General features: G+C 41.3%; 1 protein-coding gene across 2 annotated transcripts in view; it reads right to left on the bottom strand.

The window, feature by feature from the left end:
- RABGAP1L (RAB GTPase activating protein 1 like) overlaps positions 1-21979 on the bottom strand; it is a 401062-nt gene that overhangs the window by 323865 nt on the left and 55218 nt on the right. For both annotated transcript variants that reach the window (XM_055120168.1, XM_055120167.1), the window contains exons 8-10: positions 18260-18326; positions 15687-15789; positions 11115-11281 (exon numbers count right to left, since the gene is read on the bottom strand). In XM_055120168.1, the coding sequence (XP_054976143.1) occupies positions 11115-11281; positions 15687-15789; positions 18260-18326 (337 nt within the window). The remainder of the gene's footprint in view (positions 1-11114; positions 11282-15686; positions 15790-18259; positions 18327-21979) is intronic.

Raw genomic sequence — 21979 nt, 5'->3', positions numbered from 1 at the left:
AAAATAAACTTAATAATAGCAAGTGCCTTTCAACCACTCCTGAGTTTGCGTTAATGAGGAGAGTTTCAGAAAGTCACTGAAGTTAGGAGTGTTGGTGGCATATGGTTGGAGAGGCATCAATCATACGATTAAGGGAAGGGAATTTTCTTTCCTATAATGTAACACCCAAGGAGAGGAGAGAGGTTGGCAGATTTCACTACCGATAGCCAACGACATAATTAACTGGCATTGGGACAGAGCAGTTTAGGCACTTGCCTTTCATACAGCTGATCGAGTGATCCCTGAGTATAGATCCAGGAATAAGTCCTAAGCACCTGCCAGGTGTGGCCCCCCCAAAAAATATTAGAAATATGAAGGGAACACCAAGTAAAGTGTGGTTGGAGGACCTGCTCAGGATGGGAGATTCGTGCTGCCAGTAGACTATAGATTGAACACAATGGCCACTCAATACTTCTATTGCAAACCACAACACCCAAAAGGAGAGAGAACAAAAGGGAATGCCCTGCCACAGAGGTGAGGTGGGGTGGGAGGGGGGTATGGGATTGGGGTGTGGAAGGGATACTGGGATCATCAGTGGTAGAGAATAGGCACTGGTGGAGGGATGGGTACTTGAGCATTGTATGACTGAAACACAAGCACGAAAATATGTAAATCTGTAACTGTACCCTCACAGTGATTCACTAATAAAAAATAAATTTAAAAAAACAAACAAACTTGGGGCTGGAGGGATAGCACATCGGGTAGGGCGTTTGCCTTGCACACGGCCGACCCAGGTTCGATTCCCAGCATTCCATAGGGTCCCCTGAGCACCGCCAGGAGTTATTCCTGAGTGCAGAGCCAGGAGTAACCCCTGTGCATCGCCAGGTGTGGCCCAAAAAACAAATAAATAAATAAAAGACAAACTTGAAATTGACCATCAAAATCATTTAAAAGTATATTTTTAAAAAAGCATAATTTGCTGCACATATACAAAAAAGAAATATATATGTATGCAATATAAACCAGCTTATATACACATATAAAATCAAAGTAAAAACACCCTCAGGGACAGAGCAATAAACAGTACAGTGGGTAGGTATTTGCCTTGCACACAGCAAACCCTGGTTCAATCCCTGGCTCCCATATGGTCCCCCAAGCACCTCAGTGCAGAGTCAGGTGTAACCCCTGAACATAACCCAAAGAGCAAACAATAAATTAATTTAAATTTTTTTAATTAAAAATATAAACAGGGCTGGAGCAATAGCACAGCGGGTAGGGCGTTTGCCTTGCATGCAGCCTACCTGGGTTCGATTCCCAGCATCCCATATAGTCCCCCGAGCACTGCCAGGAGTGGCCCCTGAGCATCACCGGGTGCAACCCAAAAAGCAATAAATAAATAAATACACCCAGGAGACGCTCAAGGCACACTAGAAGGGCCATAGAAAGCCAATGTCTCGGGGCTGGAGCGATAGCACAGCGGGTAGGGCATTTGTCTTGCACTCGGCCGACCCTGGTTCAATTCCCAGCATCCCATATGGTCCCCTGAGCACCGCCAGGGATAATTCCTGAGTGCAGAGCCAGGAGTTACCCCTGTGCATTGCCGGATGTGACCCAAAAAGCAAAAAAAAAAAAAAAAGAAAGAAAGCCAATGTCTCTTTCCGAGATACCCGCCCTGTGTATCTTCTGTGTGGCCGCTATGAATTTTGTCTTTCATAATAAATTGTGATATAATAAGCAAGCTGTTTTCCTGAGTTCTGTGAACCATTTTATTAAATTATCAAAGCTGAGAAGGAGGGTAGTAAAAGCCTGATTTATAGCTGGCTTATCAGAAGCACAGGAGCACGTGAACTTGCAACGGGTGACTGAGGATGGGGAAAGAGGGATGGTCATGTGGTCATCTCTTCTCTGTGGAATCTGTGCTAACCTGGGCAGTTGGTGTCGTAGCTGAATCAGAGGACATCTAGCGGGTGTCAACGGAAGAACTGAGGGGTCCGAAAAAGATCCAAAGATCTGGTACCCTAAGTGTAGTGACAGGAAGAAGTAGTAAAGGAGAATGTTCTTGTAGCAACTCTTAAGCCCAGACTAAAATCATCAGGTCAGAGATGAAGAGCTGTTATTGCCTATGACGGAGCATGTAGAACAGTGGTTTTCAACTGTTTTTCAGCTGTGAGTTTATACCTGCAGACCAGTGAAAATAGCAGACACATTTCATGGACTGCTAAGGCAGAGATACAAATTCTTCTTGTAAGAATTTGTATTCTTCTTGTAAGACTATTTCTAATGATATTTATAATATAATATAATATAATATAATAACAATATTTATAATAGGTGTACCATGTATTAAGAAGCAATAACCTTATCCTGATCTGGAAGGAAATTTCCAGAGCCAGCCACCAGTTGATAAACTAGCAACTGAAAATCACTGACGTAGGAAATCTAACCTGCGATACAACCCCAGAAGTCTGACAGTCTGATTTCAACTCAGTGTGGTAGGTGTGATTTCTGAGTATCATATCTGCTCTTTGCTTACATTCTGACACTGCATGCATCATCTAGCATAATATTTTTGCCACTATATTCTTCACACTAAATATATATATATGTATATATATATAACTCGTGTATTCCTAACATAATGCCTACCACACTGCTGTAGGCATTCAATTATGTTAAATAAACAAAATAAAGCACAGAAAATCACTTCAATAATAAATACTGGTATCGCAACAAAACTATAATAAGTGACACTAAAGTGAGACAAGAGGATAAAGACCTGTAACACTTCTCATTAAGGGGAATGACCTCTTGATTTCTTTATCTTGATGCCTAATTAAACCGAGCTTAAGGAAAAAAATCTTATTAAACTCATTAACAGTGAGGACAAAGGACAACCCTGACAAAAAAGATTGCAAAGATTATTAAGGTCCATTTCCTAGAGAGCCCGGCACTTTAACAGTTAGCAAAGCTTGAAGGCAGTACAGTCTATCTCTAATAGTATAGCAGTTAATGCTCATTACTATTAGAAAGACTTTTGGAGCAGGAATATTAGGGATAAGCTGTCTTTGAATGATCCCACAAAGGCAGAGAACTCTTCCTAGATGAGTTCTAGATCATTTGTTGGTGTTTTTTTGTTTCTTTGATTTTGGTTTAAAAATATATATGTTGGGGCTGGCTGGAGCGATAGCACAGTGGGGAGGGCGTTTGCCTTGCACGCAGCCAACCTGGGTTCAAATCCCAGCATCCCATATGGTCCCCTGAGCACCGCCAGGGGAGATTCCTGAGTGCATGAGCCAGGAGTGACCCCTGTGCATTGCCGGGTGTGACCCCAAAAGAAAAAAAAAAAAATATATATATATATATATATATATGTGTGTGTGTGTGTGTTGAGCTACCAGGATTTATTATGCTGTTAATTGTCCTTTTCTGGCATACATCATTCCAACACCACTCCCATCCCCAGAAAGCCCTCTTCCCTCCACCAGTATCCCAAGGGTCGCTCCCAACTACCCTTCCTCTCATGAAAGCTCAGTTTTATGGAAAAAATCTCCAGTTCTGAAAAATTTGAGGCATCTGTTGTTCCTTTACTATGTCTTTATATCCCACAGGAGAGACTTTTCATTTTAATTTATTGTGGAGGTGGTGACACCCACACACACATAAATGAATAAAGCTAAACTGAAATTCCACAAAATTGTAAATCATTGAGAGTTGAAAGAACTTTTTTAAACTGTGTATCTCTTTTATGAGTATGTAACTTTCTTTTTTTTTCTTTTAGGGTCACACCTAGAGATGCACAGGGGTTACTCCTGGCTCATGCACTCAGGAATCACTCTTGGCAGTGCTTGGGTGACCCTATGGGATGCTGGGAATCGAACCCGGGTCGGCCACAAGCAAGGCAAATGCCCCACCCACTGTGCTATCGCTCCAGCTCCTGACTGTAACATTTTTTAACTTAATAGCTTGAATAAGGCTACGCTAGATCAGCATCATTTGTCACTGAATTTCAGCAGAGAACTTCCAATTTTTTAATGTTACAATCTTTATATTTTCATTATAAACTCTTTAGATAATAAATGGGTAATGTAATTAGCAATGTCAGAAGTCAAAGATGGTACGAGAAAAGATAAGTGAAATAAAACAAAAATGACCCAGATTCATATAGAAAAGTTTTTAAGGGAGAATTTAAAATTCCCATAAACCTTTCATAAGGATAAGCTTTAGAATCAAGTTGCTTCGTTTTAATTCCTATTTCAGTACCTAATATCCTGCCCACATCTAACTCATTAACTGCAATACGGGGTTAATGGTGTTATCTATGCCTAAATAAATTTCTAATGAGGGTTAGAAGAGTTAAACTATCTACAGTGCTTATGACACTGAAAAACACAGTAAGCTTTGTTAATAGTTGCTATTGCTTATGTCAATAGTTACAGAAGCTGCTCCCTTCAAGAATGAAGAAATCTTTAACATACAAAGAACTAAGTAGAGATCATATTTTAAAACCTTACTATTTGGGGCTGGAGCGATAGCACAGCGGAGAGGGCGTTTGCCTTGCACGCGGCCGACCCGGGTTCGATTCCCAGCATCCCACATGGTCCCCTGAGCACCTCCAGGGGTAATTCCTGAGTGCAGAGCCAGGAGTAACCCCTGTGCATCACCAGGTGTGACCCACAAAGCAAAAAAAAAAAAAAAAAAAAAAAAACCTTACTGTTAACTCAGAGCAACTGACAACTATAGAATACTTCTCTAAGTAACTTCAGATCAGGGCTAGAGCAATAGCACAGCGGGGAGGGCATTTGCCTTGCACAGGTTCGATCCCCAGCATCCCATACTGTCCCCTGAGCACCGCCAGGAGTAATTCCTGAGTGCAGAGCCAGGAGTAACCCCTGTGCCTCGCCGGGTGTGACCCAAAAATAAAAATAAAAACAAAACTTCAGATCAGGCATTTCTTACAAGCAAGCACCCTGCATGAACACTCACCCAGGAAGACTGCCCCCCACCCTTGAGTGTACCCCACACTCTGAGCATCTGCACTGAAGGCCTCAGGTCAAATGGCCCCACTCCAGGAAAGTTCCCCAGCCCCCAATTTGTTTTAATATCTCATTGCTCCCCTGCGAGTAAAAACTAAGGGAAATGAAAATGCCATTTTACCCTGGAAGGATACTGATTAGAAACAAGTCAAGGGGCTGGAGCGATAGCACATCGGGGAGGGCGTTTGCCTTGCACAGGGCCAACCTGGGTTCGATTCCCAGCACCCCATAGGGTCCCCTGAGCACTGCCAGGAGTGATTCCTGAGTGCAGAGCCAGGAGTGACCCCTGTGCATCGCCAGGTATGACCCAAAAAGTCAAAAGAAAAAAAAATAAAGAAATAAGTCAAGCTCTTATACATCACTATGAGCACCAGATAAATTCCTATTTTATCAGAGATCAGGAAAACTGGCAAGAAGAAGAAAATTTAAAAAAAGACAAGGAACCCCATATAAACTACTGTTGCCCAGAAACTTACCTGATCCCACTTGGGCACAGGATTAGATCTGGGCTCATTCAATAAATCCAGTACTCTTAGAACAAAAGAAAGAATTCTAGGTGTCTCCGGCAAACTCACTCTAAACTGAAACTAACCCAATTCTCTCTTGATTTCTTTAATACAAGGAACAGCCTAACCCAGATTTCCCCAGGTACCCTTGAACTGCGTCAAAATCCACCCAACCCCTTCTCTCTACCAAGGTTGTTTAGACTAACCTCTCCAGATTGTTAGCCACCGCCAGAAATTGACGCAATTTCTGAAGTTAAGGACAGAAGCTCTTCTGGCCGTAAAACAGAAGGGTCTGGCTTACGATACGGAATTGTGTACAGCTCCCTGAAGCACGCAGGACACCTACTCCAGACTTCACAGTACTAACAGCACGGTACAAGCACCGTAAACATGATGGAAAAGGGTCACAGAAGCCCATCAAACTTAATGAGTGGGGGCTAGAGTGATAACACAGCGGGTAGGGCGTTTGCCTTGCACGCTGCCGACCCAGGTTTGAATCTCAGCATCCCATATGGTCCCCTGAGCACCGCCAGGCGTAATTCCTGAGTGCATGAGCCAGGAGTGACCCCTGTGCATTGCTGGTGTGACCCAAAAAGCAAAAAACAAACAAACAAACTTAATGAGTGAAAAAGAGCTCAATCAGCACCAACCAGCTTAGTAAATCTTTAGTAACACTATGTGAGATGTAACAATGATCACAAATTGACTTTTATTAATCCCGGTGATTCCATTTGCCATCCTGTTTCAGCAAGCAATATGAAGTAAATTTGTTTGTGCCTGCTAAGGAGACAGACTTGGGTGTGGGTCAGAACCGGGGAACATTGGTGAAAGGTCACACTGATGGAGGGACTGGTGTGAGGACACCGAATGCCTGAATGTCTGAACTTTGTAAATCATGATGTTTAAATTAAGAAATAAATAAAAAGAGATGGAATTGCCATCTCAACTCTTAGTCATCAGCCATATGAATCTTACTGGTCCTTTTAACTTCTCTAGATTTTAATCATTTTCATTTTTAGCATTTTTTTCCTCAGGGAAGATATACCTTCATAAAGAGATCAGTCAACATTACATTATTCTGTTTTTCACACTTTTCCTTGAACACAAATGATAACATGAAGCTATGTTCAAGAAACCATTTACATCAGTCGCACAATCAGTAGCTGATATTATACTTAACATAACTTGACTCATTTGAAACGAGTACTTGAATGTTTCATTACTAAGAGTTTTGGCCAAAGTGTACTTACCGATCACACAACTTCAGCATTTTGTAAAATATGAGAGTAACAATAACAAAAATGCACACTAATAATGAAAGCATGCCATTTGCTAGAACGTGGATGGAACTAGGGGTGTTCATGCTGAGTGAAGTAATCCCGAGGGTGAAGCACAACACTGGGTGACCTCACTGCTCTGCAGTGAGACACACCAAGGATACCGAGAGCATCCTGATAACACCCACTGATACCCTGAGTACCAGAGCACAGGCTGAGCACCAGATTAGTGGGGGAGAAGGTGGACAGGAAGTGACTCAGAGGCACAGCGTGGGGTCAGGGGAACACGGGCACGTGGGTGGTGGTGAGCTGAGGTAACTGTGGACCTCAGGACCACAGATGTCAACACTATTACTGACACATAACCTAAACTGTAATAGAATGGTTTCAATTCATGTTACTATTAAGGGAAGACAAAGAACATTATGATTTAAGGGGAAGGTCCTGGCCCCCCTCCACCCCCACCCTGCAGCTGCCAGGAAGCCAATAGCCCCTGCCTGTACCTGCCATCGTGCCAGCAGAGCAATGGCCCCAAGTCACATATTCAGGAACCTTCCCAGGGAGGCTGGTCCATGCTGAGGAGTCCGCAGCCTTCTCAGAATAGGGGCGGGCACGTTCCCCTTTCTGCCCAGAGACACAGCAGCCGCAGCAACACCCAACACTCTTGACATGAAAACAGCCCAGCTCCACAGCTAAACCTCATCAAACTGCCAAGCCACCAAATCCTTCCAGGTCTGTAGCTCCTGAACCCGTGGCCACAGAGGCCTCCGTTTCATAGTACCGTCAGCCCGGCAGCGTCAGAGCAGTCGGGTGGGAGAGCTGCAGAGGACACCACCACGTCCGACGGGCCTGAAGACTACCACAGGCTCGGCTAGCACCAACCAGCACAGGAGATTCTCAGACAATGGCTTTCATGTCATCACTGTGAGCTGTCACAATCATCACAGGCTGAGTCCCCTTTACCTAAGTTTCCATCATTCCATTTGCCTTTGTGTTGTAACAAACAAGATGAGGTAAGTTCGCCTTTGCCAGCAAGGGGGCAGGCTGGTGGGGTGGGTGGGAGCTGGGGCAGAACGGCCCCCTGGTGGGGGAGGGTTGGTGCTGGAACATTAAAATGTGCCTGAAACAACTATAGTATCCACATCTTGGTAAATCACGGTGTTTTAATTAAAAAATACTTTTAATAGTGAAAGTAAAGTGAAATTTACCAGTTACACATGCGGGGTGGGGGGCTGGGGAAGTGGGGAGAAGGGGGGAGGTATATCGTGATTCTTGGTGGTGGAATATGTGCACTGGTGAAGGGATGGGTGTTTGAGCATCGTATAACTGAGACTTAAAACTGAAAGCTTTGTAACTTTCCACATGGTGAATCAATAAAAGAATTTAAAAAATACTTTTAATAAAAATAAAAATTTAAGGGGATATGATGCCACCAGCAGGTCAACCTGTACCTGTGGGGTGAGTGCATCAGCAGCCTCATGGTGCCTTCAGGCTTCCTGATACCCCAAAATTGCCGCTGTGCCTTTGGCCGGACCCCAACAACTTGGGGCCAAGTTTACCAAGAAATTAAACGGCCAAAAGTTTAGGTATGTGGGAGCCACACCCACAAACCACCTCCGGCTCAGTTATACAAGCTCTTTTATTGGCCTTATTTCAGAGACCCATCAATCAATCTCGAAAGAGATCAAAAGCCGCAGTTAGTCTCGGACCCGCGCATGGCTAAACAGACTGGGGTAAATTGGAGGGGGTGGGTTGACCTGGTGCCCACCCAAGCAGAGCCCCCAATAGCCGCTTGCTTCCATAATCCAAAATCGCCACCATACCTCCGGACTTACTCCACCATCTCAGGATGGAATTCACCAAGATATAATCTGCTGAAAATATGGGTATGGGGATTTTGTGACAAATCTCCAGGCTTTCTCGGAGTTGCAGTGGGCGACCTCCCCCCACTTCCCAAAGCACTGGCAGTCACCCCCATGAACCAACTCTAGTGCCACCCTGTAAGCTCTACTACCACCTTGCTTCAGAGACCCATAAATAAATCTCAAAAGAGATCAAAAGCCGCGGTTAATCTCGGACCCCACACATGGCGGAACAGGCCAGAGTAAATTGGGGTAGCAGGAAGGGGTGGGTTGGCTTGGTGCCCGCCCAAGCAGAGCCCCCAGTAGCCACTTGCTTCCACAATCCAAAATTGCCGCCGTAGCCCTGGCCTGAGTCCACCATCTCAGGATGGAATTCACCAAGATATAATCTGCTGAAAATTCGGGTATGTGGGTTTTGTGACTGAAATCTCCAGGCTTTCTTGGGGTGAACTTACCTCATCTTGTTTGTTACAACACAAAGGCAAATGGAATGATGGAAACTTAGGTAAAGGGGACTCAGCCTGTGATGATTGTGACAGCTCACAGTGATGACATGAAAGCCATTGTCCTGAGAATCAGGATGGGCTAACTCCCCCCACTTCCCTGTACTTCCGGAAGCCTTGGAGTCACATCCACACCCCAAAGCAGCCACCCAGTTGAAAAGCGACACCAGCTTTACTGTCCCATTAAAAATACCGAATGCCTTGAACACACACCTTGACCTCCCAGCATCTGTATTGCAAACCATAATGCACAAAAGGAAACGGAGAGAGAGAGAGAGCAAGAAGGAAAGTGTCTCCCATAGAGGGAGGCTGGGGGTGGGGATGGAGTATTGGGGGATGGTGATGGGGAAACAGGGGACACCGGTGGGAAATGTGCCCTGGTGGAGGGATGGGTGCTGGATCACTGTATTTCTGAAACCCAATTATGAACAGCCGTGTAATGGTCTATATCACGAATATTCATTTAAAAATATTTTTTAAAAAGTAATGTGGAGTTCATGACCAACTTAATCAGCTTAATCAGTGGCTGAATAAAAATATCAGTACTCCTATATTTAAAAATAAATAAAATAAAATAAAATTTACAGGGAAAAGCTATTTTCCTATATTAAACAAATAAAAAATAAATAAAATTTAAGGGAAAAATCTATTTCCATCAGGCCTCATGGAGAAAGAATTCACATAATCATAGTAATCTACTGTCACTAGAATGACAACCACTTTATGTATTCCTTTAGTCAATCTTAGGCAACTGTGAATAATCTTTTGGCTCAAATGATAAATGAATTCTAATACTCATAAGAGTTAACCTATAAAAAGCAAAAAAAGGGAGAGAGGAAGAAACAGTATCTAATAATAAAAAATAAAAAGGCACTTGAGACTAAAATTTTTATTTTGTTCACATTTTTTCATTAGAATATTAAAAAATAAAATAAACTACAGTCTACCAAGTAATAAAATCTATGTCACTCACAGCTCTGATAATTTTTTGAAAGCCATAATTTCAAAGCATCTAGTACTGAAATCTGAGCCATAAGATTTTTAATATGAAAATCAAAAAGTGATTTCAATGTTTTCTCACTGTGCAGATGCCAGTTTTAACCATGATATATTTCACTTATTACAGTATATGAAGCAATTTTTAAGCTTAAAAGACTAGGAATTCTGAACAGCATGACAAGGATTTCCAATATTCAAATAGTTTCACAAAACTGACACTATTAGAATCCCAGTAATTTTTCATGGCTACCTTCCTCTTCACTGGCTAGGACAACACCCAATTTGGGGCTACCATAGAAATCTTACTTTCATTAATTGAATTGTTTTGATTCTTTTTTTTGGCCACAACTGGCAATTCTTAGGGCTTATTCCTGCCTCTATGTTCAGAGATCACTCATGGTGGTGATACATGTTCCAAGATCAAACCCAGGTCAGCCGCATGCAAGGCAAGCACCCTACCCACTGTTCTATTTCTCCAGTCCCAATTTCATGCATTTAATATTAAAATATTTTTATAATATTACCAATAAGTAAAAATAATTATACTGCATTAGAGACAGAATTAAGTTATGACAATCAGGTAATATTTGGAAACATTTTCATTATAACACTATGGTGTATGGTATTTTTGATTCCTATCTTTTTGGTTTTAAATAACAGCATATTAAAGGAAGAAAGTTGTTTTAGCTAAAAAGACATTTTTAGTAAGTATATTGACACTTTAAAGATACATTACTGCTTTGTTTTACACCCACTACTTGGGGGTTTGGGGTTGTGGGTTGTTTTTTTCCAGCTACATGAAGATTTTTCAAATTCTATTCTGCTTGATCTTAACTACTATTTGATTATTTAAATAAATTTTTGGCTTTTTATTATTATATAAGGCATTACTGTGTTGACATTTAAAAACTCAGAGGAAAAAATATATATATATAAAACATGAAGATGGTCCTACCTGTTTCAACTTCATGAAGAAAGTCTCTGTGAAAGTCTTCCGGCTGAAATACCAAAATCGCTCATTTGCAGGGTACACTCGAACCAAAGTCTCCAGGAGGAAGCGGACAGGCTCGACCACCTCCGTCACAACCATATCCACGGCCACCGTCATGTACACTCGTTTATCTGCAGGAAGAGAGTCTGTGTTTTATGGGTACCCAGGGCCGACCCGTGGCTCTGTTCTCAGGAGTCACCCCCAGCACAGACTGGGGAAGCACACAGTGCCAGGGACCCATCCCAGGCCTCCCATGTAGCCATGCACGCAGCCCGTTATGCCAGCCCCCCAGCACCTACTTCTTGACAATTTAAGAGAAAAAGACTCCTCGCTTATAAATGAAAAGGCAAAGTTCTTCACAACCATGTCGCATTTTTTTAAGTTTCATTTTTTTGTTTGTTCTTTTGTTTTCATGCCACTTCTGGTGGTAGTCAGGGGTTACTCCTGGCTCTGCACTCAGGAATCATTTCTGGTGAGCTTGAGAGACCACATGGGATGCCAGGGGTCAAACCCAGGTTGGTCGCATGAAATGCAAGTGCCATAACTGCTGTACTATCTCTCCAACCCATAAGTTTAATTTTAAATGATTTACTCTCATTTTTATTAAATAGATAATGATGTATTCTAATGATGTTTCTCATCAGTCACAATAAGTATCTAACTCTCCTTTGACAGCTTTAATTTTCTTCCTAAAATCAGTGCTTTTATATAAAAAAAAGATTAAAATCTCGGGTATCAGGGCTGGAGCCATAGTACAGCAGGTAGGGCATGTGCCTTGCACGAGGCCAAACCAGGCTCAATCCCCAGCATCCCATATAATCACTCGAGCACCGCCAGGAGTAATTTCTGAGTGCAGAGCCAGGAGTAATTCCTAAGTACCACTGGGTGTGACACAAAGAGCAAAAAAAAATTAAATAAATAAAATGTCAGGTATCTTTTGTGTTATGGGGGAGGGAGGAGCACACTGAGTAGTGCTCTGGGATCACTCTGGTCGGTACTCAGGGAACAAAATGCAGTGCTGGAATCAAACTGGGTTGGTCACATGCAAAGCAAGCAATTCAGCCTCTCTGGCCCCATGAGAGTGTTTTTTAAAAATATTATGAAACATTTATATAGATCAATGATATTCTGGTACAACATTCAACAAAACCTTTATTACATTTGCCCTTGTTTATGACAGAACATACAGACGTTCTGTCAGTTCAGGCCAAAGAGGACCTTAAAGTGCTTACAGGAATAATACAGAGCGGTGAGAGATAACACGACACACGATGGATCTCACAATTTGGCAAGAAAAAAGATGCAAAACATTTTCTCCCTTGGCTTCAACTAAAAATCCACCTTGAGGCCCAGAGAAATGGTAGAGGGGGTAAGGCTTGCACACAGCAGGTCCCAGTTTGATCCCCAGTACAGCATATCTCAGAGCAGAACCAAGAGTGTTCCCCGAGCACAGAGCCAGGAGTAAGTCCTGTGTGGTCCTTGGCATCCCATATGGTCCCCCAAGTACTGCAAAGAGTAATTCCTGAGTACAGATCCAGGAGTAACCCCTGAGCATTGCTGGGTGTGACCCAAAACGGAAAAACAATGCCTAAACCAAAGCATAGAAAAAATTTAAATGTTAAACTTTCACTATTTCAAAAGACATTGTTCAGTTCAAATATGAAAGACAGGGTCTGGAGCGACAGCACAGCGGGGAGGGCATTTGCCTTGCATGCAGCTGACCCGGGTTCGATTCCCAGCATCCTATAGGCTCCCCCGAGCACCACCAGGAGTAACTTCTGAGTGCATGAGCCAGGAGTAACCTGTGCATTGCCAGGTGTGACCCAAAAAGCAAAAAATAAAAATAAAAATGTTATAAGTTAATGCTTTATATGTCATGTGAAATAAATCTAAAATATTTTAACCAGGAGCCGGAAAGCAGGCTCTCTAATAGCAGGTAAGGTGTTCCCCTTGCATGCAGCTGACCCAAGTTCGATATCCATTATCCCATATCCCCGAGCTTCACCAGGGAGGACTCAGGAGTACAGAATCAGGAATAACCCCTGAGCACTGAAAGGTGTAGCCCCAAAAAATAAAAGAATAAAATAGCTTGATTAAAACACTATAAAAAGTATGTTTAATAAAATATAAAATTTTAACTCCATTATATTTCTTTTTGGCATATCGAATACACCACCAGGAGCTTGCCAGGCTCTGCCATGCGGGCGGGATACTCTCGGTAGCTTACCAGGCTCTCCGAGAGGGACAGAGGAATCGAACCCGGGTCGGCCGTGTGCAAGGCAAATGCCCTACCCACTGTGCTATCGCTCCAGCCCAAAAACAGTAACAACAAGTTTCACAATGGAGATGTTACTGGTGCCCGCTCAAGCAAATTGATGAACGATGGGATGACAGTGCTCATCTTTCTTTATGGAACCAAATGTGCACTGAAACAAAAGTGGAACCAGGGGAATAGAAGGGTCAAAGAGCTTGCCCACCTGCAGTTGGTCCTCCCTCCACCTCCTCCCATTTGGTCCTAGACACCACGTGCCCTCTGCCCCTCCAAAGTGCCACCTGCTACCCCTCCCCAGCACAGAGCTGAAAGGAGTCTCTGTGCACGGCCAAGTGTAGCCCCAGGCCCCAGTTTACTCTAAAATAAAAATAAACGGCACTGCATTAAAAACATTAAAATTCGGGGCTGGAGCAATAGCACAGCGGGGAGGGCGTTTGTCTTGCACTCGGCAGACCCGGGTTCAATTCCCAGCATCCCATAGGGTCCCCTGAGCACCGCCAGGAGTAATTCCTGAGTGCATGAACCAGGAATAACCCCTGTGCATTGCTGGGTGTGACCCAAAAAGAAAAAAAAATTAAAATTCTCTTTTATAACTTATTCTTTAAATTTCCTTTAATTCTTCAAATTACCAACTGGCTTATTTTTTTCATTTTCGTATTTTCACTCTGACTATAAGTAAAAAGTTTACAGGCTGGTAGTCACAAGCCATTCTCCAGAAATAACAAACTGTGGGTGTATAACAATCTTATTGCCAATAAATAAAAGCTAAATTTTATATAATTATCATTTTATCTCTTATTAGTCTTCATTTTAAAACAGCCTGATATGTGATCAAATGCAATCAGGGATACTTTCATTAAACAAAATTTGAGAATAAATATTTTAAATGTTCGTCATTTATTAATTTGCATTTTTTTTTTTTTTTTTTTTTTGCTTTTTGGGTCACACCTGGCGATGCACAGGGGTTACTCCTGGCTCTGCACTCAGGAATTACCCCTGGCCATGCTCAGGGGACCATATGGGATGCTGGGATTTGAACCCGGGTCGGCCGCGTGCAAGGTAAACGCCCTACCCGCTGTGCTATCTCTCCAGCCCCTTAATTTGCATTTTAGTATTCACTAGTGCTCTGTCTTTAACCAAGTCTACTGTGAGTATAAACTAAGTAACCCAAAACTAAAGCTCAAACAAATTATTATTTTCTCAATATAAATTACTGATTAAATGAGTATAAAGAATTTAGATTGCAGATCATAACTCATGTAGAATTTTAAATTTTATTCAAAACAAGTGAATGAGTCAAAACAAAGGCAATTAATTCATACCTGAATAGAAAAATTAACCACTAGGAAAAAATGATATGTTTCCATTTAGCAAGGCAAAGAAACATTAGAGCATTAAGCAAAGTTAAAAGGTAAAGTACTAAGAAAATGTATTTGCTACAAATAAATCCTTACAATACACAATCAAAACACCAACAATTTAGAAAACTGATTGAAAAATTAAAAAATTAATATTAAAAAAGTTAAATAGTTTTTCAAAGGTATGCAAAATTCCAGAATTTATCTTCCTCATTTCTTCCCTATTTTTGCATCAATGTGCTCCAACTAAAACATTTCTAGGGGGCCGGAACGATAGCACGGCGGGTAAGGCGTTTGCCTTGCACGTGGCCGACCCGGGTTTGATCCCCGGCATCCCATATGGTCCCCAAGCACTGCCAGGAGTAATTCCTGAGTGCAAAGCCAGGAGTAACCCCTGAGCATCACTGGGTGTGACCCAAAAAAAGCAAAAATAAAACAAAAAAAAAACCATTTCTATACAATGACATAAAACACAAAGCATAAGGACTTTACACAGCTAACAAAATTAATTCACTTATCTTTTGAGGGGATTCTTTTGAGTAGGGGGATTTCCCCACACAAGCATAAGCTATGAAAAGAATTTCAAATTCTTAGGAATAACTTCATTTTAAAAAGAGTAACAGAGGGGCCGGAGCGATAGCACAGCGGGGAGGGCGTTTGCCTTGCATGCAGCCGACCCGGGTTCGATCCCCGGCATCCCATATGGTCCCCCAAGCACTGCCAGGAGCAATTCCTGAGTGCAAAGCCAGGAGTAACCCCTGAGCATCGCTGGGTGTGACCCAAAAAGCAAAAAAAAAAAAAAAAAAAAAAGAGTAACAGACTTTTTTTTTTAATCATGGGAAAACAACATTGTCCATAATATCAGTATTAAAGCAAACAATAAAGAATCTCTTTAAGAAAATTCACCTTTTGGGGTTTCTTCGTTAAGGGCCAGAAATATTGGTACATTGGGGTTCCACATGCCAGTGATCACGTAAGCTCTCCCGTCATAGCTCTTGCCCATGGATTCCTGTGACAACCCAAACAGAAATCACTGAGAATAGATATCAAAAAGAGGATTTCCATTTTTAAATATAAGCATATCTTATTTGACGCAATTACACTTATTAAAATTTGGCTTTATAATCATCATTTTCTTTGTGATTCTTTGTGAATATTTTCACCCTGTAGGCTTTTGTGAAGGATTCTTTCCTCCTTCAGCTTCTTCAGTTTCTAGAGACATGTACCTCTGGGATAAGGACATATTCTGTTATATGCTGAATCACAAAAACATTAATATTATTATGAAGCTATATTTAACTTGATCTTGGACTGGCTATCCAGAATTATTAAGCAGGATTTCCCATAGTCTGCATTACAATGTAATGAGTTTCTTAAACAGCGCAATAGCTATATATTAAAAATTGTATAAAGATAATGAGAAGGCTGTAAAAAAAAAATTAAAAGTCACGGGGCCGGAGTGATAGCACATCGGGTAGGGCGTTTGCCTTGCATGCGGCCGACCCGGGTTCGATCCCCGGCATCCCATATGGTCCCCCAAGCACTGCCAGGAGTAATTCCTGAGTGCAAAACCAGGAGTAACCCCTGAGCATCGCTGGGTGTGACCCAAAAAGCAAAAAAAAAAAAAAAATTAAAAGTCACAACTGTTGGTAACTGCAAATACAATTCATTTTCCCTACTTGGCCAATTCTTTGTTGTACAGGTATGCTCACTTTTGGGGGGAAGAGGATGTGGGTCAGACCCAGCAGCGGTCAAGGGTCGCTCCTGGGAGGGCTCAGGAGACCATATGGGGTACTGGGGATAGAAGCCTCCTGTTCCTATCCGATATCACTTTTCCTTCCAGGAGATTCCATGCTGGTTAACTCTTTGATTTCAATATGACCTCTTCCTAAAATGGAGGCATACACTATAAATGAGATGCGCACACACCGGACTAAGGGATCTCAGAAGTTCATGCCAGATCTGCAATTCTATCATTTGAACTTGAGGGAAAACGGCGATTATTTCTCATATTCTGAAAGAGCATCAGAATCTAAAGTCTATAATTATTTTTTTTTATGTTCCTTGTGGCATATTCAGGGTTCCCAGACGCAATGCCTTGCTTTGGTTAACACTGAAGGCAAGGAGGATGCTCTACTGGTATGTAATTAAGAAGAGTAAGAAAGCTGGAGGAAGAGCTAATCCGCTTTCATAGTCAATGCAGCTGGTAATCCTTCCTTACAGTGCTCCCTTTTCAGGCAGTGCCCAGTGAGTGCTCCTGCTACATTTCCATGATTCACTCTATAAGTTTGTAAGAGCATTTATACTCTTACAGAATAGTTATACTACTGTTTTTACAATACTGCTGTGACAATACTTTTGTTACATACTTAAAAGTGTATTTCCATAACAAGACAATGATCCCACAGATGGTAAAAGTGGTGTTAATTTCTACCCTACCTAGAATGCTGGCTCTTCACACAATACTTAGCACACAATTGAGTGCTCAAATTGGCTGAAAGAGCCATCTAGAACAGTCATATAATGTTACTGATGAAAGAAACATAAAGTTGCCATACACATTTATAAAATTAAAATAATAGTTGCAAAGCACGTCTGGAATATAGTGCCTGTTTTTGCTAGTTAAAAAAAAAGATAGGTACAAAAGGTATATGTAACTCTGAAATGATTATTTCCTATAACATTTCCAAATCACAAAGTACATATTTTCATTTGCAATATTAGAACATATTTGTTTCAAAGTTGAAATGGATTGGTATTTTACATCAAAAGCTAGCTTTTTTGGGGGCTGGAGCAATAGCACAGCGGGTAGGGTGTTTGCCTTGCACATGGCCGACCCAAGTTCAATTTCCAGCATCCCTATGGTCCCCTGAGCACCACCAGGGGTAATTCCTGAGTGCAGAGCCAGGAGTAACCCCTGTGCATCGCTGGGTGTGACCCAAAAAGTGGAAAAAAAAAAAAAGTAGCTTTTTTATATTAGGTATATATTGGACAGCATTCCTTAAATAAACACATTTGCACAGAAAATATACTTTGCTAAAGACAAGTAAGCAAGGAGAAAATATTCAGAAAGGAAAAGACTTGAAGGGAAACAAAGACAAACATCACAGTAGTACTCAAATTATTAACAGTGCATCAAAGTAAATGAAAGGCACCATATCCACTTTGGATATATTCATTAATATCATGTGCTTGCTATTTTTTGTTCAAAGGGAAGACATCCTCCTTAGAGACCAAAGAAACAAACAGACGAACATTGAAAAACACTATTATTTTATTTGCTTTCAACTCACATATGATTTTTTGGTGGAAATATTCTCAACTTTCTTCCTCATAAGTAATTTTATTTGGGTTTGACACTATTATCATACACAACTATAGATACAATTGGAGAAAATTATAAAACTTTAAAATAAAAAATACATAAAACAAAATAACTTTCATCTATATTTGATTAAGGTACTTAAGATTATTCTTACCATATCCAGTAAATGCATGTCACTGTTCTTCACATTTCGCCCCGGGCTTAATAACATTCCAAAACATCTGAAAATATTAAAGGCAAAAGGATAAGGTATCAAATATGTAAGAAGCCCAGTGAGCAAAACTTCTTTAATTGTAACTCTGCAGCCCAACTTTTATTGCTTTACAACAGTTTGTGGTTCTTTTAAAGAAATACCACAAAAAAGGTTAAGATAGAAAATAAGATCAAATTGAAATGTTATCTAAATTCCCAGATCTTTATTTTAAATGTAAAAGACTACCAACAATCAGAAACTATAATTAAAATGGTTAAAAATTATTGACTGACGAAGGCCATGTGGGGGAAGGGAGTTGCGGGCTGAATGAGGGCTAGAGACTGAGCACAGCGGCCACTCAACACCTTTATTGCAAACCACAACAGCTAATTAGAGAGAGAAAACAGAAGGGAATGCCTTGCCACAGTGGCAGGGTGGGGTGGGGGGGAGATGGGATTGGGGAGGGTGGGAGGGACGCTGGGTTTACGGGTGGTGGAGAATGGGCACTGGTGAAGGGATGGGTTCCCAAACTTTGTATGAGGGAAGTATGAGCACAAAAGTGTATAAATCTGTAACTGTACCCTCACGGTGATTCTCTAATTAAAAATAAATAAATTAAAAAAAAAAATTATTGACTGAAATAAAATTGACCAAGAAATAGTACCTCTATACAATCTCTCCGGCCTCACAACTTTAAATATTCTTGATTTTCCTGTATTAAGCTACTGCAAAAGGGAGCCTTGAAAATGTAGGTTTTCCTTCAGTGCTAACACACACCACCTTATTTTGATTGTCTTTGATGCACTTCTCTTATTCTGGTTTTAATAATTAAAAACCCTGCCACAAGTCAACAGGTTACCAACACCAATGTTAGAGAAAATCTCTGCTTAATAACAGAAAGTGAAAGCTACAATATATAAAACTCAAAAGGTTTCTTCTAGCATTAAACCTGCATAAATTTTTTTCTATCAAACTGGATTAGTCATTTCCAAAATTATACTTCATTAAAGTACATCAAGCTTCCTACAGAGATGAGCAAGGCCTATTAGGAATAACATGTTAGTAATTAGATAGATATTATTAGTACCATAAACACCTAATGTGAATATTAAGTGTTTCACCAGGGAGTTCAAAGCATTCAACTTTTTCTTATTAACTCTATAAATAAGGTAGCAGGCAAATTACTACCAATCCTATCTTCTCAAGCAATTCACAGTCTAGTAGAGGAGGAAAAGAAGTAAACAGGCATTACAGTCTGATATAGTCAGTTCTATGAAAGCTATAAGGAACAGGAAGCACAGCCAACATTAGTTATACCGTAGTGAAGTGAGCTGACTTGACCCAGAATTTGAAATCAAACCTCCTGACAATAAGATTACAATAATTATTATATTAAGCAGCTATTTAAGCCAGAATCTATATTTGCGCTTATATTCCAAAACAACTTTCACACAACAAATGACAAAACTGCTTTCAGGAAACAACTGATTTATCCAGAGCCACCGCACGATCGAGTTATAGAAAAGGTTCGTTATTTCTTATTTCCTGAGTTGCTACTCAGAACAGATTTAAAGAGCTTTTCACACCAACTCAGCATCCTAACACTGAAAACAGCATACCTAGCGTTGCTTTAGACAAGTGTCCCCTGAAGCAGGTGGCACTGCCCCGGGGGGAAGCACAGGAGATGGGTAACAAGAAAGCACTCCATGCTTGAATCCGCCTCCAGTACGATCCCTGACCATGTATGTGTTGTGATTATTTTATATGGTTCTTCCTACCTCCTCCCTTCAGATATCAAACATCATTTACTAAAAACACAGCTGCCCTTATGACATAACAATATCTAAGTCACTGAATTGTGACATAATTATATCATGTACCTAAGTATTTAAGACCTTCCTTCTTCTTTCCCAAATAGAGTTCAAACAAAATAATCAAATCAACAGTTTTCGAGAGGACTAGCATGATATTCTAGATTCAAATTCTCATGTTGACTCTGATGAGCTATTTCTAGGAACAGAGGTTGCCATTTTCACTCCCCCCCCCTCAAAAACATGCGTAACTTTGCAAGATTTCTTATTTTAGTATAAATAAGAAATATGTTAGTATATATTCATTAGCACATTGATTCTAGCACTACACTTTGTATTAAGCCACATTCAAATGTAAGGTACTGTAGGATCACATTGCTTTGTCCTTTCCACCTTGCTACAGGGAGCTTAGGTTTATCGGATTACTCCCATCACAGTGCTCCCATTCCTCTGTGTTGACTTGTAACTTCTTTCTTTGAGCTCTGTTGACTTGTAAATATTGTTTTTTTCTTCTCCTTAAGTCCTTTGCTAAGTTAATTCAGAGTAATGTCCTTTTTGTATAGACATTGGAAGACAGATAATGCTATGCTTTTGTAACTTGGAAGTTAATTGACTCCAGAAAATATTACTTCCAGGGTATCTGTTCTCTCAACCTAAGCCTCAGTTGTCCTTACTTCCTAGCACCCCCAAAGCAAGGTCCCAACGAGGGACTCGATGGACCCAGGGCAAGTTGTGAGCTATGTGCTACCCATCAAAATGGGCCTGGCCAAAGTGCCATAATACTTAACGATAAGTTAAGAGCTTGGTCATGGACAAATTCTGTCATGATCCAAAAAGTAATAACTAGATTCGGGGACTGGAGCAATAGCGCAGCGGGTAAGCGTTTGCCTTGCACGTGGCCGACCCGGGTTCGAGTCCCAGCATCCCATATGGTTCCCTGAGCACCTCTAGGAGTAAATCCTGAGTGAAGAGTCAGGAGTAACCCCTGTGCATCGCCAGTTGTGATGCAAAAAGCAAAAATAAATAAATAAATAACTAGATTCGGACTCCGCTAGGGTTAAAGAATGATTAACCCGGCTTGAGCACTGTAGTCGGAGTCTGTGGCGAGATGTCCCCAGGGAGTGGCCCTACACGCCTCAATGTATCTCTCCCCGTGATAATAACTAATATTAAGAAGTAGAATTAAGATGTTAATTAAGATTCTAATTAAGTTATTGGACTAAGGAGAGCAGAAAAACACCCTAAGTGGTACTTTTGAGAGAGAGAAAGAGAGAGAAGAGAGAGCAGGGCAGTAAGACAGAGCACAGAGAGACTAGCAAGGGAGACAGAGGGAGATGAATGGAGGGGAAGAATGTAGGAGCAGGCGCGTGGAGAGAGAGAGAGCTCAGCCTGCAAGAGGAAGCACGGAGAGATGAGCAGAAGAGACAGAAGACAGGAAGGAGGGGCAGAGTGAGACTAGAACAGGAGTTTAGTCAGACTGGAACAGGCGCGTGGGGAGAGTGGAATAAACGGCAACTGACCATCAAGCCGCGTGGCCCTCGTTTCCTCCTTTGTCCACCCATGCCCACATCAACATGTTAAGCACTTGGGCTAGAAATGGGTAGAAGGGACAAATAGATATATGGGCGTAATCATTAAACAGCTATTACCTCTCCATGCACGGTACAGTTAAAGGTTATCTAGAATGAAATAACGTGTTTTGGTTTTGTTTTGTTTTCTTTTTTAAAACAGAAATGTATCAAAATTATCTCAGGGGCTAGATACTAATTCCGTTAGATACAAATTCGGTAGTGCAGCAGGTAGGGCATTCGCTTTGCATGCGGCCGACCCGGGTTCGATTCCTCCACCCCTCTCAGAGAGCTCGAAAAGC

This window comes from Sorex araneus, chromosome X (assembly GCF_027595985.1).
Source record: "Sorex araneus isolate mSorAra2 chromosome X, mSorAra2.pri, whole genome shotgun sequence".
NCBI classification, from domain to species: Eukaryota; Metazoa; Chordata; class Mammalia; order Eulipotyphla; family Soricidae; genus Sorex; species Sorex araneus.
The sequence above is the reverse complement of the archived record's forward strand: the minus strand, read 5'-3'. Positions and strand labels throughout refer to the sequence as shown.